Source organism: Podarcis erhardii, assembly GCF_964252035.2.
Source record: "Podarcis erhardii genome assembly, chromosome: 2".
In the NCBI taxonomy this organism is placed as follows: domain Eukaryota; kingdom Metazoa; phylum Chordata; class Lepidosauria; order Squamata; family Lacertidae; genus Podarcis; species Podarcis erhardii.
In genome coordinates, this window is record NC_138498.1 from 69252234 (window position 1) to 69269609 (window position 17376).

Here is a 17376-nt window from a genome sequence, read left to right on the forward strand (position 1 = left end):
GCACATTCAGCTTCCCATGCATCACTAGTGACAAAAGAACAAGCCACTGTCCTGATTCAGCTCCTTGTATCCTGGGCTCACCTTTTCTTTTCCTGGAATAATAATCCAAGCTTGAGTATTCCTCTGGAAAAGTGTATTGTGAGGTTCTAAGGATAGGACCTATATAATCCTAGTAGTAACAGCTAAGGTCCTTCCTGATCACCAGCTAACTTGCAGCTGCTTTGCAGGTTATTTGCAGTGCCTTTGACATGTGGTTGGGTTCATGGAGAAGCAAATGGGGGGAAACTTTGGAGCAAGATCCAGGATCTGCCTAAGGTATCACCTCTTCAGGACTGTAAGGAAGATGCTGGGTTAGGAGAAAAGTATATTGCCCAGTCAAATGGCAAACATATTAATGATTGCAAAACTAGAAGGGTGCCTCTCCTCTGCTTTTTGCTTGACGGGCATTGTGAGTCTGTTTGGTTAACAGATAAACCCTTTCCCCCACCCTTCAGCCCATAGTCAATGCTTTCTGAAGTAGGCTTTGAATTGGTTTACCATTTGCATGGCTGTGTGAAGCATGTGTACCTTCCCAATATATATTCAGCAAATGAGGGAGCGTTTCCCTCAGTCTGGAATTATTATAGTGGGAAACCACGGTAAGATGCTGAAGCTGCTCAGACAAACAAACAGCATCCAGATGAACAGGTGAATGAATGGATGCGTTCTAAGATATGCAAAGGTGTACAAAGCCATGGTCTCTGAGCTTTTATCACCATCTAAGCTGCCAGGACACAAGCATTTTCTTCAGCTGTGCCAACAGACTTACACCTACCTGAAGGTAATGCTTCTGAGGCAGCCATTCAGGGAACTGATTTTAGTTACTATGAAAGAGCAGCAAAATGTTATTTATTAAGACTTTACTTTTACTCCCATAGACAGTCAGACGCTTGTGGGGTTTTCTGCCTCAGGTGCCAAAATTACTTGGCTGGCTTTGGTCATTATGCACCTTGATGGGAAGAGGGCTCCACCCCAGGCAGCAAAAAGGCTTGAACTGTCCCTGATAAAAGATCCAGCAAGCCTGGATATGGGGAGGACCACAGATCTCAGCCCCTTTTACAAGCCACCAAGATGTAGCTTTGTGAAAGCCCATCCATGTAGCACTGCAGTGTAGTTCCCCCACCCCCACCCCACAGTAGAGCGAACCTGTTCTGAGCTGGCAACAGACTGCGAAGAAAACAACCTTTCTCCCCTCCAAAGCCCTTGACAAACACAAATAAAGCCCTCTTGGGCAGGGGGCATACTGAGGTGGGTGCTTTTTTTTTTGGAGAAAATTTTTATTATCCAACAGCCAGTTTTACAAGTTTGTACCCTAAACAAATAAAGAAAGGGAGGGGGCGAGAAACCAAAAGGCAAAGTTACTGTCAACAACTCATCATTGCTTGGTACTATAGATCCATATGGCACGTGAACACCATACTGAGAACAGCACACAAGGCAGGGCATAGGAATGGGAAGGGTCCTCGGCAGTTCTGTGAATGGCCCCAGTAACCTGGGGTGGGGGTGGGGGTGGTACTGTCTACATGCTCAGCATCCTACATCCCGGGGATGCTGCCAGCAGTTGGATGCAGGTTTGGGTGCAGATGCCTGCACCTTGTGGCCTGACATTTCTCAGATGGGATGCCTCTTCCCAGCTCCTCACTTGCATGGTTCTAGATGTGCCTCTTGCAGCATAGCGCTGCAGAGTTGGCCAAGTCCCTCTTAAGAAGAATGCTGGTGCCAGAAACTCAAGTTTCTCTGTGTGTAGACCTACTAGCATGCCAGATCCACAAGGCACCTAAACTCTTACAGGGCTTGGCTCCCATGTCTTGCAACTGGAAGGCTACTTGTGAGCACTGGGCACTGTAGAAACCCCTCTATGGTCAGTTCCTGTACATGTCTACTTATTCCCAAAGGGGAACTGCAATAGACTGATTCAGTGCTAGGTTTGGGCAGGCAGAGCTCTTGCTAATACAATGACAGTATTGAACCAGTTCTTTCCCCTGTTCCATTTGTGGAAGTGCCTTGAACTGAATTTGGCACAAATGCTTGTGTCGGCCAAGTGAACCAGCACATCGATACCACTCACTGGAACCTGGTTGAGGTGGAGATCGTACAGTACACCCTCGAGAGAGAACAGCTGGAAGTCGTACCTCTTCTTGCAGACAGCAGACAAGCACACTCTGTCTCTTCTCCATCTGTATTGGTACACACAGGTCCTTTTAAAGAGCCAACAGTGTGGTTCTTTGTTTGTGGAAAAAAGTTCTCTCTCCCAAGATCTGCACGATACCGCTGGCCTGTGCTGCCTAGGGGCAATCCAGATTTAAGGCAAGCCCTTCCCAGCTGAATGGGATGGCAATAGAAGGAAAAGCCCCACAGCCACCAGCTCCATCAGAACTTTCTAGCATGTTGGTCAGCTTCACCATGTTGGCCAATCTGCATTGCAAGAGCAGAATGCTAAACCTGTGTGCGTCCAGCTGGCTTTGGACCTCATCTCCCATCATGCCCATCCATCAAAGCCAGTGGTCTAGGATGATGGGACGTAGTCTAACAACACCTGGAGGGAAGCAGGGCCCTCATCCCAGATCTAAGAAAGCACTGAGGAACAGTGAGATACTTCGGGCCTAGATCCTCTCTTCACAGTGTTGCAGTTAGGATGCTGAATGTTGTCACCACTAAAAGGACATAAATTCTGCCCCTCTGTGGGGGGAAAGCCCCAAACTTCCTAGCACCTGCATTTATAGTAGAACTGCTTTTTGTTTTTTTGTTTTTAAGTGGGGTTGTTCCTTGAGGAGGAAATTTGGCTGAAAACTCCCATCCTGCTTGCCTTAGATGCACACTGGGAAAAGCTGAACCCAAATGTCCTCCTTCTGGGCAATGGTTAAAGACACAGAAGCCCAGCCAGATAAAAAAAACTTTGGAAACTATAATTCACAGAGAGGTGAGGAGACTTGTAAACAGAAATCAACACGAAGTCTTCTGGCAAAATCAGGGTAGTACTACAAACAGCAGAGGTGCTCTCCAACTCTATCAAAAGTGAGTGTGGGCGTCAGTTTTTGGCACTACATTTCATAACTGAAAACATCCTTGAAGGAGGTGTACCTAGTGCAGCTACTCTGGAGGAAGGAGCTCCCCTCCAAAAAACAAGTCTTGGTTTCCACCATGCAAGTGTCCCCTGCTCTCTTTTTACACAGTGTCAAATAATCTCTCATCTATACCTTCACAGATTTCATTTCTTAGGGGTGAAAGCCACAAAACCCCCAAATCCCAATGCATAAAATATTGTTGGGAGGGGGCGGGGAATGGGGGAGGCAGGAAAAGGAAATCAGCATCTTCAAGACACCTTCAGAGAAACAAGAACCTGATTTAGAGTAAACACAACAGAGTAAAGAGTGTTTTGTAAAAGCCCCCATATTCCAACACATATGAATAAAATACCCCACCCCACCCCAGATCTCTTGAAAAAGTCAGGAACATAAAAATTAGCCACGTTTCTGATGGCAACAGGCCTCTTTGCTCCCGGGGGGCAGGGGAATAGCATTGACAGGAAAAGAGGCTATGACACGCACGCTCACATGCACACAAGCCAGAGCACGCATCGAGCCACACTCTCGCACACAAGGACGCGGGACCTTCCACATTATTAGTTTCTCAGGCAAGTTGGTCGGGTGGCAGCATCAGCCTGTAATGCAAGATGCCACCACTGGGACTCAGCAGGGCCCTCTAGCAAAGGGAATGGAGGGATCGGAGGGACCTGCCTTGAACAGACTTGCAGGGCTGCAGGCAAAGGTCGAGAGTGTAATTAAGAAGAGATTATATATTTCATCCAGATTCTCTCCTGCACTAGGATGAGCCTGGTTACTCTTATTGCACTTTTCTCCCAGCCCCTGCTTTCTCTTGAAATGGTCCTTTACAATAGGGAAGGCAGTCTGGTGCTGGACTCAAAAGGCAGTGGACTCTCTCCTGTCAGGGATTATTTAGCTTTGATTCCTGCAACTGGGGGGAGGTTGGACTAGATGCCCCTCAGGGGTCCCTTCCAACTCTACAATTCTATGATTCTAAAATGCCCCAAACTTGTTATATTCTGTGCAATGTAAACGACCAATCTCCACATCAAGAACACTCAAGTTCTGTGGGCACCATAAAATTATGCAACTGAATGATATTAGGTGAACTTGCTTATTTTGTTTAAAGTTGTTCAGTTGGATGGCTTTCTCAAGACCTGACACATGATCATTCAGCCAAAATCACCTTCAGAATGCTACCATGCTGCTGCCCCTAAGTTAAAACATATACTGTACTTCTAGAAATAATTGTGAAGATTTCAGACTATTTCTTAACCTATTGGCACTGGGAGGGGGGAATCCCAAACTATGCATATGTTCTCTAAAAGCTGTGATTTGGCAGCCCCTACTACTAATCCATTCTAGACCCAAGATAGGATACTGCTAGTACAGTGATCTCCACAAACACTACACCAGGCTTTCCCAAACATGGGTCTCCAAAATGTCTGAGAGCCGTCTCCAGTCTGTACCAAACAGACAAGTTGCTGAGAGCCCTGCATATAATCATCTGAGCTTGGCACTGTGAAGACTACATGTCCCAGGTTGCAAAGCGGCACTGCCAAGCATGCGTGGCAGTGTAAGCGCTGCTGGCTGAGACATGTCAAGTGCTTCAGAACTGGGCAAGGTGCTATTTGCTTGTAATATATAGGGCTTGGCCTGCATTTCCAGGAGACATCAGGGGTGTTGAGCGCCGTAACCCTGGGGACTCGAGAGATTCAAAAGGGACCGTCCCACACATTGCCTGAGAAACTACGTAACATTTGCACGTTCCAACTGCTATAAGAGAACCCTAGAGTTGGCTCGGGCCCCCCCTTCACTCCACAGTGGGTCCTCCTCGGGAGCAGCAGCGGGGCCGCCGCACATTCTGCAGGAGTGCCCTGAAGACGCTGGGCTGCCTCTTGACCTCCCCCTTGGGGGGAGCCCCCTTGATGGAGCTGGCACGGGTGCTCTGCGGTGTCATCACCATTTGCCGGCCATGCTCTTCAATCTGCTTCTCCAGGTGCTTCTGGATGGCCATGCCCAGCACCTCCACCTCCATGGAGGCACCGTACACTTCCCATGTCATGCCCTTCTCATCCCAGCTGACCTCCCGCACCGGCTCGGGCGCCTCCTCCTGGGCCCCTTTCACGTGCACCTCAGGGTAGGACGCTTGGGGAGATTTGGTCACGGGAGTCATGGGCCCAGTGGCCACGGACCTGGTCTCCACCGGGATGGACACCTGCATCTCTGCATCTCTCTTGGCTGGCTTCTGCTCCGGGCCAGGGCTCTTCAGAGAGGAGGCCCCCAAGCCCCTTGTGTGGAAAGTGAAAGCCGAGGAGCCGTCGGGCGGGTTGATGGGGCTGACGGCCACCGACACCAAAGACACGCGATTGTCAACTTGAGTCCCAGCGTCATGCTGGGGGGGAGTGACCTCAAGTGAGCAGGTTTGGGTGAGAAGTTCCACAGACCTCTTCTCGACGTCTGTTGTGCGCTCCTCACTCACAGCCACACTGGTCATTTCTGGTGTTTGTTGTTCCTGAGCTTGGTTTTGACCCTTGGACTCAGAGGGTGTCACTTCTCTGAGCCCTTCCGCCTCCTCGGTGGCTTCACCTGGGGTTGTTTGTGACTCACCTGATGTGCCCTTGGCTTCATGAGGAACGGCAGCCACAGGGTTTCCTGGCACTCTACTGGAGTTCCCAGCTGTGTTAGCCTCCGGAGCAGGGAACCTCACTTCCCTGCTATGGTTCCCCAACTGGTCTGTTTCTGTCGCTGGTCTGCCTGACTTCCCTGATGTGGCTTCAGCTGCCAAGGGGTCTTGAGTAAACTCCTTGGGAGCTTCTGATGTGAGGGGACCTCTGTGTCCTTCACTCAAGTGGTCCGCTGCTTCACAGACATCACTGCTGAAGTGTGATATATCTCCCTTGGAGGCACCTGGATGTCCTTGGCTTGTGTTTTTCAGGCACGTGGGAAGTGCAGGACCCCCTTCGGAATGTGCTGCTCCTGCTTGGATGCTCTCAGCCTCAGCGGTTTTTTTGGTTGGTTCAATAAATGCCACATGTTTCAGGGAGGCTGGTGCACTGGAAGGGTCCTTGTTGGTTGCCTTTAGGCAGGGCTCTGCCGGGAGATGCGTACCGACATCTCCAGGAACAGCTTTACTTTCCAGAGGGTTGCAGGTATTGGATAAGCTACTGGGAAGATCCCTGCAGCTTGAGCCCTGCTTACTGTTGTGCCGCAAGTCATGATGGGCTGCTCGTTCCCCGTCCTCTTCCAAGGTGGTTCCTCCAGCCGTTGCATCTTTCAGAACCACGGTACCTGTGTCAGTGACTAGTTCCATGGAAGGCTTTGTGGCTACAGCTGGCGCCTTCTCCTTCTGGTCTGGGTTGTCCACCATGGTGTCTTCTTGGCTGCCGTCTTTGGTGCCAAGGTCATTCACACAGCAGTTCCTCATGGTGAGATCTCCTCCGTCACATCGGGTGTGTTGGAGACAGCTGTCTTTCTCCTGACTGCAAGGTAAGCTGCTGCTGGGCTGGGGAGCATCTTCTGGAACTGCATCTTGCTTCAGCAACTGCAACGCCTCTGGCTGCTTAGCACTGCCCATCTCGAGACGAAACTTCTGCCATGCTATTCCATGCACCTCTCTTGGAGGACTCTAAAAGGGGAGATAAAAAGGGATGGGGGGACACAGTAAAGTTATGCCTATGCTGGAAACTCACTCAAACACACCATCAACTCGAAGCTATTCATGTTTGGAGCCTTTTGTGTCTAAGGTGCCCTGGTATACTCTAGGTGTATCTGGCACATGTGCGGGCTTAAGACACAAGCACAGGATCTAGTAGCTGAAAAAGAATTTGGAATCCTGAAGATTCTCAGAAGGATGTTGGGGGTGTTTTTAAAAAGCAAGTTTCTAGTCTTCATATCTGCAGAGAAAGAGCTTGGAAAACAGGCAGGCATTTCCTTGGGAGGGTTTGGGAACCAGGAAGGTGGCTTTTTTCCCCTCAGATTAGGATATGGAGCAACAGGGCACTTTCAGAAAACCCATTTATTGAGCGTCTATTCTGATTTGTTTGCAGGGAGGTGATATGCTATTTCAAGAGCATTCGCTCCATTTTTGGTGGGGATGTTACCAAGCACCATCCTACACATTCCAGTACATTCCCATCACTTTTCTTACTGCCAAAACTTTTGAGGGAAGCAAATTTGTTGTGCCAGACATCCCAATCAACTGGAAATGGGCAACCTGACTTTTTTGGTGAGTGATTTAATCCCACCTGAGAGCACAATAGTCTTGGAAGCGCCCTTAGAATTGTGGATCTGGGCCCATCTCCCACGGCTACTGCTCCTTGTCCACAGACTTCCAATTCTCCACAACCCTTTACCCCTCTATCCCTTCTTATTTCTCTTCCTCCCTTCCATGCCACCTTTGTGCTAAATCCAGGTAGTGCACAGTTTACTTGGTCAATTCATTATATACTCCTTTGCATAATAGCTGAACTATTTCTACAACTTCTGAGATTTTTAGGGTGGAGGTGCATCAAATAACAAAGAGAAGGCTCATTTTTGCCCTATGTTCTCTAATGTGTCGCCTCTTGAATGTAAGGCCTCATCAGCACTGAACGTTTAAAGCAGTGTCATTTCACTTTAAACAGTTGTGGCTTCCCCCAAAGAATCCTGGGAACTATAGTTTGTTAAGTATAGTGAGAGTTGTTAGAGGAGACTCCCATTCCCCGCACAAAACTACAGTTCTCAGAATGGTTTAACAATCAGTCCCTCTTCTTGGGTAACTCAGGGTTTTGTAGTCATGTTCATTTATTTCAATGAGTCTGCTCTGAGTAAAATGTAGTTCAATACCACCCTAAGAACTTCATAGTTGGAAGCCCCCGCCCCCCGATGGGTTATTTAGTCCAACCCCCTGCAATGCAGGAATATGCAGGTGACCCATATGGGGATCGAACCTGCGTCCTTGGTGTTATCAGCACCATGCCCTAACCAACTGAGCTAACATACACTATTTCATCCACTAAGGTAGATCAGTACTGTTATCCTCATTTTACAGGTCGGAAGCTGAAGCTAAGAGAACATTAGTTCCCCTAAGGTCATATACTAAATACATGGCAGAGGCAGGATTTTGACTAGTGGTTTCCTCATTCACAACTCAGCCTTGTAGCCACATTACAACATTAGTCCCTAGACTGTAGCCACCTTTGCCTGAATGGTACAGGAAGTATCCATCACATATGGACAATCATATATTCAAAGGGTAGCAGCTGATTCATTCAGCTAATTGGGTGGGAGATTTGGTGGAGGAAGTTAAGAGATTTGAAAGCTGCTCAGCCGTGTCACAATTCAAGAAACTTGATTCCACATCCCCGCCAAAAAAATAGCCTTATAAGTGAATGAACAAGATCAGGTCTATAGTCATTCCAGTGACACAAGCAAATTGCATGCCTCTAACTAAACTGCCAGCTGCTGTGATAATCTCCTGCAACATTTGCACACACAGGCTGGCCACATGATTTGTGCACATATATTCTGGCACCAAAGCCTGCAGAGATTCCATGGCGACAACGGAGAAGAGACATTTGGTTTGGAGGTGGTGTGTTAACAGCAAGCAAATAGTAGAAATCCCATTGTAACCACATATAATCAACTGCCGGCACCCACCCATTAGAAGATGCTGCAAACTCTATGGGAATACTTTTGAGATTGCTTAGAGCCTTGGCCATGGCAACTGCAGGAGTAAAACAGCCTGAAAATATAATATAAACAAAGACATATTATAACTTCAATTCCACACCTCCCCAAAAAGAACGGAAAGGAAGAAAACAGAAATTATAAAAATTGTAGCAGAAGGTTCAACCTGCTCTTGCCACTTACCATCTGGCCTGGGGCAGGGCCTGAAGCCTCAAAAGGACTGCTCTGCTGCCCAGGAGGACTCCCCTGTGTGAGTGTCTGAGGGCCCTGCTCTTGCCACTTACCAGGTTTGGGGAACCCTTGATCCTCCAGATGTTGCTGAGCTACAACTTCTAGCAGTCCCGGCAATCGTGGCCAATGGCCAGGGATGATGGGAGTTGTAGTTCAGCCACATCTGGAAGACCAAAGGATCCCCAAACTTAATCTAAAACTTCTCCTGCTAGTGGACATGTTATGAACCCTCCCTTCATCTCTCTGTGCATTAGTTATTTCCCTTCCATCCACATTTATTATGGGCAAAGGATAGGACTGGCATGCACTCTGCAAAAAAATATTATTATTTGGTGCCACTTTCTAGAAATAAGCACTAAGCCTTTGGACATCTCCTTTTCTGGCAGGCCTATCTTCTTGGCTCCAGTAGTCTCTCTAGAGTTGGATATAACCCAAATACATGCAAACACAACTCAAGTACATGCAATTGCAACCCAAGTGGACATCCTTGCCTAAGAAAAATAGAGGCAGAGGCTCCAGTCCATCTACAGAGACTGCCAGAGTAAGAGCAAAGGCCTGCCAATAAATGAAGCTCTCCAAAGGCATATTGCTACACTGGAACAGAATTACATTTTCAATTGCACTTAGAAAATACGGTTGGGAGGGGAGTTGCCAAAATATAAATGTGTGCTTCATCTGCATATTCATTTGCAAATTGTAGATGCTTGCATATATTTGCTTAGTCAAGTAATGTCTTCTGCTGATCATAAGGACAAGGAGCTATGTGGGATAATGAAAGCCCACTGGGAATACCAATGATCCGCTGGGAATACCAATGATCCACTTTCTGGCTTTTCCAATTTTACCAGGTGTTGCCCATGCACTTTCAAGTCTATCTTTGCAGCAGTGAGGACTATAAACTTACTTTAGGAAGGAAGAATGGAAGATTGATTTTCAGGAATTTTGTAACCAGTACCATATTCCAATCACATGGAATAAGGTAAGGGTAAAGGTAAAGGACCCCTGGATGGTTAAGTCCAGTCAAAGGTGACTATGGGGTTGCAGCGCTCATCTCGCTTTCAGACCGAGGGAGCCGGTGTTTGTCCACAGACAGCTTTCTGGATCATGTGGCCAGCATGACTAAACCATTTCTGGTGCAACAGAACACCGTGACAGAAACCAGAGCCCACGGAAACACCTTTTACCTTCCTGCCACAGCAGTAACTATTTATCTACTTGCACTGGTATGTTTTCAAACTGCTAGGTTGGCAGAAGCTAGGATAGAACAATGGGAGATCACTCCATTGTGCAGATTCGAACCACCGACCTTCTGATCGGCAGCCCTGGATATAGTAGTACTGGAAGGGAAATTGTGAGACTGAGGCCACATTTACACCACACACTTAAAGCATTATGGTACACACACACACAACCACGGTTAATACATACATTTCTTTGTGTGCTGCTTCTCCACAGATACCATTTGAAGCAGCCACGGCTCCCCTCTCAATAATTCTAGGAACTGCAGTTTTTTAAGGGTGCTGAGAGTTATTAGGAGACCCCTATTCTCCGCTGAGTAACAATTCTCAGAATGGTTTAATGGACAATCCCTCTTCACAGGGAACTCTGCGAACTGTAGCTCTGGGAGAGGAATAGGGTTCTCCTAACACTGCTCAGCCCCTTTAACAAGCCACACTTCCCAGGATATTTTAGAGACAAGTGGGATCATAGTGTTTTAAATGTACTGTATGGTGTAAATGTGGCCTGAGTTAAAACATTCTAGCACACACTTAGATTTTCCTTCAGACATGGCAAGAGTGAGACACAGTAGTTTGGCTTCCCCTTGCAAAAAGGAGAACCTGCTTGTTACCTTCTGGTTGTCTTTTACTTTCTCTAACAGCACACCTCTCCACAACCAGTGACAGCACATGTATGTGCAGATGTGCTTAATTTGCATAAGTGGATTTCTCTGCCATGTAAACAAAGCAAAATGTAGGCACCAATCCTAGACTTGGAAACAAAGGCTGTGTACAAACATGCATAATTTGAGGTACAACCTTGCTGTGTTTTGTTTAATTAAACCATCCTCCCTGCTGAATTGAGCTCTGAGGAAAGAGGTTCCAGGAGTTTGCCGCAGGAGACAGCTGTGCAGAGGGCTAAAACGCTGACACTTGTCACGGAACAAACCCAGCTCTTCTATCCCCTTCCTGGACTAGTTTTCCAGCTTTTTAATTAAAACAGATAACACCTTTAAAATTAATTAATTAATAGGAAGAATTATGCCTTTTTAATTGAAGAAATGAAGATTTTTTTGGGGGGGGGGGAGCTGGACTGCCATCCTGGAAGATGGGAAATAATAATAGATTCATAGAGTTGTAGAGTTGGAAGGAACCCTAAAGGCCATCTAGTCCAACCCCCTAAAATGCAGGAATCGCAAGATGACAACAAAAATAGCATTTGAACTGCTGTTACATTTACACATTTCATTTATTAAATTTCTATACCGCCCTTCATCTGAGGATTCCAGGGCAGTTTACAATATAAAAGCACAAACATAACATTGTAGCAAACAACACAATATTTACGAGGCTGTCCTAGAGATCCACCAGGAAAAAATAATTAAAACTTTGGATTTTACGCTGGCAGGGCTGTGAGGTACAAGGAATGAGGAACATACTAGCATATGTGGTGGGAAGTAATTACGTACACAAGTTCTGGAATCAGATTGTAATGGAGACTGGTATTATTATTATTATTATTGGCAAACAGGTCACCTTGGAGGCTAAACTACATCTCTTATTCAGTTTTGATGGTGCCAATGCTCATCTTATTTCTCAGCAATTAATTCTATATCTGTTGGCTGCCGCTTGTCTCTCAAGTGTGGAAGGACGCATCTTGTGATTTTATGGATTTGGATTTTGTGTGTCAGCAATCTGGAAGTCATTGACACGGCAGAGTGGGAAAAATCATTCCCTGTTAATAAGGAGATTCCCTATTGGCAATAAACCTTCAAAAATCTGGGGATATGGAGTTTCAAAGGACACTGGCACCATATAAGAGTGCTCCAGGAAGATTCCATACACGGTTTGCAAAGGCTCTCATAAAGATCATCTGCAGTGCCTCAGGCTTGATGTTTGGAAATAAGTCACTTTTGGAAAAGGTTTCAGCCTCACTTCCAGTTAGCAAGCCATTGTAGAGGTTTACAATGAAGTCATTCTCATTGGATCTTGGAAAGGTAGCTATCCATGTAAACTAGCCACTGTGGGATGGGTGTGTTTATTTGGGGGATGGGGTTTGCCAGCTGCGCTTGCTGGCTGCCTCCACTCGACCAAAAGGGGCCTGTCATACAAAGAGAAGCCTCTTCTTCAGCAGTTGTCCTGCGTTGCAGGGGTTGGACTAAATCACCCTTGGGGTCCCTTCCAACTCTAAAAATCCACAGTTCTATGAATAATAACAACAAATTCTGTTTCTAAGCTACACCCAAACAGTTAAGTGGCTTCTCAAAAGAACAACTACTTCACTGTAATGTGATCTTCCATGCGCAGGGTGAGTAAGTGTGGGTCAACGGCTTTGCCTTCAGGGCTGGGAGTCAGAACAGATAAGAGGCCTTCATGAAGGAGAGTAAAAAAGTTGGTGCCTATGTGTGCGTGCACACACACAAGTTTAACTACATTTAGGGGTGGGGAACAATTAATCAGTTAACTTAAAGATAGCAGAAATACACAGAAAACACCATGGCAGGTGGGGGTGAGGATGGGGAAAGCTGAAGATATTACACCCCACTCTCTTTTGGCCAATGGCTTTGTAGGAATGCTGTGGGCTTGCCAATGGATTGTGGAGTAAAAAGAGTTCAGACAGTCCTGGGTCTAAAAAAACAAAACCCAGTGCACGTAAACATTCACCTTCTTAAAAGAACTATTTCCCCTCCTCCCTCTAGTCACATGGTAAGTGGAAGCTGAATCCATGCAGTGCGTATGCCTTCACCCTCAGGGGTTGTAGCTAAGGAACTCAGCTGGAGCTTTTCACTGCATTTCATTATATTTCCCAGGTCTGCAATCTTGCAGCAACTAGATGCTGCCACAAATCCCCCGTGAAGAGCCATCAGGCAATCTATGCTCAGGCAGGGAGGGTCATTGGCTTTGCAAGCACCGCTTGGTAAGCCTTTGATTGGGGAGTCAGAATCTGGCCCACGGGTGCCCTTGCCTAAGACAATGTGGCTGTTTCTACAAAAGCAGGCCAAGGCTCCAACTCATCTGCAGCAGGGCTGTAGTTTTTACTAGAATCCCAAGATCTACCAACCAGAGCCAAAAGCACACAGATAAAATGAAAGAGCTGGATGCCTCTGAGCACATCCTGAGCATAGGAATTTGTTTTGAAAACCAGAACTGAACAGAACTCATAGTCAAAGAATCATAGAATTGGAAGGCACCCTGAGGATCACCCAACCCCCTGCAATGCAGGAATACGCAGCTGTCCCATACGGGGATCAAACCTGCAACCTTGGCACTATCAGCACTGTGCTCTAACCTACTGAGCTATCCAAGGCATTTTAGAATCATAGACTCATAGAATCATAGAGTTGGAAGAGACCACAAGGGCCATCGAGTCCAACCCCCTGCCAAGCAGGAAACACCATCAGAGCACTCCTGACATATGGTTGTCAAGCCTCTGCTTAAAGACCTCCAAAGAAGGAGACTCCACCACACTCCTTGGCAGCAAATTCCACTGTCGAACAGCTCTTACTTTCAGGAAGTTCTTCCTAATGTTTAGGTGGAATCTTCTTTCTTGTACAGTGGTGCCCCGCAAGACGAACGCCTCGCAAGACGGAAAACCCGCTAGACGAAAGGGTTTTCCGTTTTGGAAGCGCTTCGCTAAACGAATTTCTCTATGGGGTTGCTTCGCAAGACGAAAAAATATTGCGAGTTCCCGCAGGTTTTTTTCGCTCCCCCCCCTTCCTAAGCCGCTGATAAGCCGCTTAACAGCTGATCGCTAAAAGCCGCTAGACCGCAAATAGCGCTAGTCCGCTAAGCTGTCAATGGGCTTGCTTCACAAGACGAAAAAACCGCTAGACGAAGAGAATCGCGGAACGGATTCTTTTCGTCTTGCGAGGCACCACTGTAGTTTGGATCCATTGCTCCGTGTCCGCTTCTCTGGAGCAGCAGAAAACAACCTTTCTCCCTCCTCTATGTGACATCCTTTTATATATTTGAACATGGCTATCATATCACCCCTTAACCTCCTCTTCTCCAGGCTAAACATGCCCAGCTCCCTTAGCCGTTCCTCATAAGGCATCGTTTCCAGGCCTTTGACCATTTTGGTTGCCCTCCTCTGGACACGTTCCAGTTTCTCAGTGTCCTTCTTGAACTGTGGTGCCCAGAACTGGACACAGTACTCTAGGTGAGGTCTGACCAGAGCAGAATATAGTGGCACTATTACTTCCCTTGATCTAGATGCTATACTCCTATTGATGCAGCCCAGAATTGCATTGGCTTTTTTAGCTGCCGCGTCACACTGTTGGCTCATGTCAAGTTTGTGGTCAACCAAGACTCCTAGATCCTTTTCACATGTACTGCTCTCAAGCCAGGTGTCACCCATCTTGTATTTGTGCCTCTCATTTTTTTTTTGCCCAAGTGCAATACTTTACATTTCTCCCTGTTAAAGTTCATCTTGTTTGTTTTGGCCCAGTTCTCTAATCTGTCAAGGTCGTTTTGAAGTGTGATCCTGTCCTCTGGGGTGTTAGCCACCCCTCCCAGTTTGGTGTCATCTGCAAATTTGATCAGGATGCCCTTGAGTCCATCATCCAAGTCATTGATAAAGATGTTGAATAAGACCGGGCCCAAGACAGAACCCTGTGGCACCCCACTAGTCACTCTTCTCCAGGATGAAGAGGAACCATTGATGAGCACCCTTTGGGTTCGGTCAGTCAGCCAGTTACAAATCCACTGAGTGGTAGCATAGTCAAGACCGCATTTTACCAGCTTCTTTACAAGAATATCATGGGGCACCTTGTCAAATGCCTAGCTGAAATCAAGGTAGGCTACATCCACTGCGTTCCCTTCATCTACCAGGCTTGTAATTCTGTCAAAAAACGAGATCAGGTTAGTCTGACATGACTTATTTTTCAGAAATCCATGCTGACTATTGGTGATCACAGCATTCCTTTCTAGGTGCTCACAGACTATTTGCTTAATGATCTGCTCCAGAATCTTCCCTGGTATTGATGTCAGACTGACTGGGCGGTAATTATTTGGGTCTTCTCTTTTCCCCTTTTTGAAAATAGGGACAACATTTGCCCTCCTCCAGTCTGCCGGGACTTCGCCTGTTCTCCAGGAATTCTCAAAGATGACTGCCAGTGGTTCTGAGATCACATCTGCCAGTTCTTTTAATACTCTTGGATGCAGTTCATCTGGCCCTGGAGACTTGAATACTAGCCAAGTATTCTTGTACTATCTCCTTAGTTATTCTGGGCTGTGTTTCCTCTGCTGAATCATTTGCTCCAAATTCTTCAGGTCGGGCATTGTTTTCTTTATCGGAGAAGACTGAGGCAAAGAAGGCATTGAGGAGTTCAGCCCTTTCTGTGTCCCCTGTTTGCATTTCACCATCTTCTCCTCTGAGTGACCCCACGGTTTCTTTGTTCTTCCTTTTGCTACGAACATACCCATAAAAGCCTTTTTTGTTGCTTTTAACCTCTCTAGCAAGCCTGAGTTCATTCTGTGCTTTAGCTTTTCTGACTTTGTGTCTACACGTGCTGGCTATTTGTTTGAATTCCTCTTTGGTGGTTTCCCCCCTTTTCCATTTTTTGTACACATCCTTTTTTAATTTTAACTCAGTTAAAAGTTCTTTAGATAGCCACCCTGGCTTCTTTAGGCACCTTCCATGTTTCCGTCTCATTGGTATTGCCTGAAGTTGTGCTTTTACTATCTCCCTCTTAACAAACTCCCAGCCATCATGAACTCCCTTTCCTTTTAGTATAACTGTCCATGGGATCTCACCCAGCACTTCCCTAAGTTTTATGAAGTCGGCTTTCTTAAAGTCAAGAAATTGAGTCCTAGTATGCTTGGCTGCTCCTTTCCGCTGTATAGTAAACTTCAGAAGAGCATGATCACTCGCGCCTAATGATCCTTCCACTTCTACCCCACTAACCAGGTCATCAACATTGGTTAGGACCAGATCTAAAATGGCTGTTCCTCTTGTTGCTTCTCCCACTTTCTGGACAATGAAGTTGTCTGCAAGGCCAGTGAGGAATCTGTTTGACCTTATGCTCTTGGCTGAGTTTGACATCCAACAAATATCCGGGTAATTGAAGTCCCCCATTACTACTATCTCCCTTCCTTTTGCATGCTTGGCCATCTGTTCCAGGAAGGCATCATCTATGTCCTCCGTTTGGCTTGGGGATCTATAGTAAACTCCCACAATGAGGTCACTGTTATTCTTCTCTCCCTTAATTTTGACCCAAATGCTCTCACTTTGGCTTTGAGGTTCTAAATCTTGGATCTCTTCACAGGTATACACATCCTTGACATATAACGCCACTCCTCCTCCTTTCTTGTCTGGTCTGTTTCTCTGAAATAGATTGTATCCCTCCATTATTACATTCCAGTCATGAGACTTATCCCACCAGGTTTCACTGATGCCTATTATGTCATATTTAGTTTGCTGTACCAAGAGCTCAAGCTCATCTTGTTTATTTCCCATGCTTTGCGCATTAGTGTACAGACATTGAAGTCCATTAATCATTCCCCCGTGTCTCTCATTTAAGGATTTTTTCCTCCCACCACTAGGTCTGCGTGCTGTTTGCTCCTTTTGGTCTATGACATTTGGATGATCATCTTCATCAATTGATAGACTCCTACCTTCAGGAGCACTGTCTCCCTCCCCCACATTAGTCAGTTTAAAGCCCTCCTGATGAGGTTTCTGAGATTTTTGGCAAAAACATTCCTCCCAACCATTGTGAGGTGCAGCCCATCACTTGCCAGAAGTCCATCTTCAAGAAACCGCAGTCCGTGATCTAAGAATCCAAACCATTCCTGTTTACACCATTTGCGAAGCCAGCTGTTCACTTCCACTATTTTTCCCTCTCTCCCTGGGCCACATCGTTCAACTGGGAGGACAGATGAGATGACAATTTGTGCATTTAATTGCTTCAATTTCCTCCCCAGAGCCTCGTAGTCTCTTTTGATCTTCTGGAGGCTATTGCTTGCAGTGTCATTGGTTCCCACATGAACAGTGGGTTTTATGATTCCTTGTAGTCGTTCAGTTACATCTTGGATCTTAGCCCCGGGGAGACAGCACACTTCCCGAGACATCTTGTCAGGCCCACAGATCACTGCTTCTGTTCCCCTCAGTAGGGAATCCCCTATCACCACTACACGCCTCCTCTTAGGTCTGGTCGGGGTTCTTCCGTGAGCTGTCC

General features: G+C 46.6%; 2 protein-coding genes across 2 annotated transcripts in view; both read right to left on the reverse strand.

The window, feature by feature from the left end:
* Positions 1–17376, reverse strand: part of KIAA1191 — a 263656-nt gene that overhangs the window by 169878 nt on the left and 76402 nt on the right. The window lies entirely within an intron of this gene.
* Positions 885–17376, reverse strand: part of GPRIN1 (G protein regulated inducer of neurite outgrowth 1) — a 28044-nt gene continuing 11552 nt past the window's right edge. The window contains exon 2 of the mRNA XM_081850230.1: positions 885–6711. Within this exon, the coding sequence (XP_081706356.1) occupies positions 4897–6660 (1764 nt within the window). The 5' untranslated portion in view covers positions 6661–6711 and the 3' untranslated portion in view covers positions 885–4896. The remainder of the gene's footprint in view (positions 6712–17376) is intronic.